Genomic DNA, 1,609 nt, shown 5'->3' with positions numbered 1-1,609 from the left:
TGTTCAACACAAAATGAATAAAAAATACTCAGAAATTACATTTTAATCATATGTTTTTTAATAAATATCCTCATTGTCAGAAATATGCTACAAAAACACGTTAAATACTCAATTTTCATTGTATTGTGTTTTACATTTGTTTAGGTTTACAAAATCAAGAACACTCTTTCTGTTTATATTCTGACCACTTGTGTATTCCCACTCCTGATGCTCGGATCTGTGACCTTCGCTTCCCTTCAGGTGGTTCAGCAGCATGAACTGGCATAAACTTCGCATGGGTCAGCTGGAGGCCCCCACAGTTCGACTCATCCGGAAGGCAAGCAAGAGTCTTTGCGATTTCTACTCTCACAAATGTAAAAAAATCCCATTGTCTTTGACCGCTGGCATCGAAAAACACTGCAGTTCCTGGTAGAAAGTCAACTTTAGACACATTTTGATTCACTCATTCAAACACTTTTTTCCCTCTCCATCCACTTCTCTCATGTTTTTCAGTCACATGACTAACTAGCTTAAAGTCTCACTACAACCATATTTTTCTTTTGTGAAATTGTTCCCAGTAGTTTTTAATTATGATTGTGCAGTTTTTATCCTCCATCATCAAAACACCCAAAACAGAATTTTAATCAGTCTTTAAATCTCAGCAATTTATTCAAAAACTCTACTAACTAAAAATGACTAAACATTCCCTTTGTCATCTTTTAGGGTCCGTGTTACATCAACTTTGACCGATTCCCTTTGGACCACACGAAGGCCGATGAGGACTTCTCTGGTTGGGATCGGGAATTCTGATTATTATTTTTTTTAATTAAAGAATCAAAGGCTGTAAATCTTGTTTTTGACATTGTTCACTTTTCACACTGCAGCCATAACAAATTTGTGCAGAAAAACTAATTTAATATACTTTTGTTTAATAAAAATGACAAAGCTGCTACAAACAACTTGTTTTATAGAGTTTATATTTTTATGTTGGTATACTGAGAAAAAAGCCTTCATGATCCTGGATTGATTTTAGGTCAGTGAATCGAGTCGTTTAAAATGAACCAAATGAGTCGGATCAGCAACCACAGATTATGATGTGATTTAAAGCAGGGGTGTAAAACTCATTTTGGTTCCACATTCACACTGATCTCAAGTGTGTTGGACCAGTAACATAACAGCTAAATAACCGATGAACTTGTTATCTGTGCTTTTGTTTTATTTTTATCAGCTGAAAAAAAGGCCTCAAGCAACATAGTTGGTTAATCACGTATTATTACACATTCATTCAGAAATTTGAGCACAGAAAACCCAATAATATGCTAAAAAAGAAGCATTATCTGCAATAACGCTAGTCTGAATGCTTTTGGCTAAAATATTAGCAAAACTCGAAATCTGTCTTAAAAAATCCCAGTTGATAACAAATAAGGCAAAAACGTTAGCATGTTGCTGAAATATTGCTAAACTTCAAATTAGCATAAAACACCTTAGTGGATAAAGATATTGAAAAAAGAAAAAAAATAAGAAAAGAAAAGCTAGCACCTTGCTTAAATGGGCTACTAGCTAAACTCCAAAATGGCTAAAATTCCTCAGTAAACCAAATTAGTCAATAATGTTAGCCTGTTGCTAAAAT

General features: G+C 34.1%; 1 protein-coding gene across 3 annotated transcripts in view; it reads left to right on the top strand.

The window, feature by feature from the left end:
* The window catches only part of prkg3 (protein kinase cGMP-dependent 3), a 17,463-nt gene extending 16,636 nt beyond the window's left edge, over positions 1–827 (top strand). For all 3 annotated transcript variants that reach the window (XM_036210590.1, XM_024291796.2, XM_036210591.1), the window contains 2 exons: positions 241–316; positions 703–827. In XM_036210590.1, the coding sequence (XP_036066483.1) occupies positions 241–316; positions 703–789 (163 nt within the window). In that variant the 3' untranslated portion in view covers positions 790–827. The remainder of the gene's footprint in view (positions 1–240; positions 317–702) is intronic.
* The last annotated feature ends 782 nt before the right edge of the window (positions 828–1,609 follow it).

Source organism: Oryzias melastigma, linkage group LG24, assembly GCF_002922805.2.
Source record: "Oryzias melastigma strain HK-1 linkage group LG24, ASM292280v2, whole genome shotgun sequence".
Lineage (NCBI taxonomy): Eukaryota > Metazoa > Chordata > Actinopteri > Beloniformes > Adrianichthyidae > Oryzias > Oryzias melastigma.
Note: the sequence above shows the minus strand (reverse complement) of the source record. Positions and strands in the feature narration are given on the sequence as shown.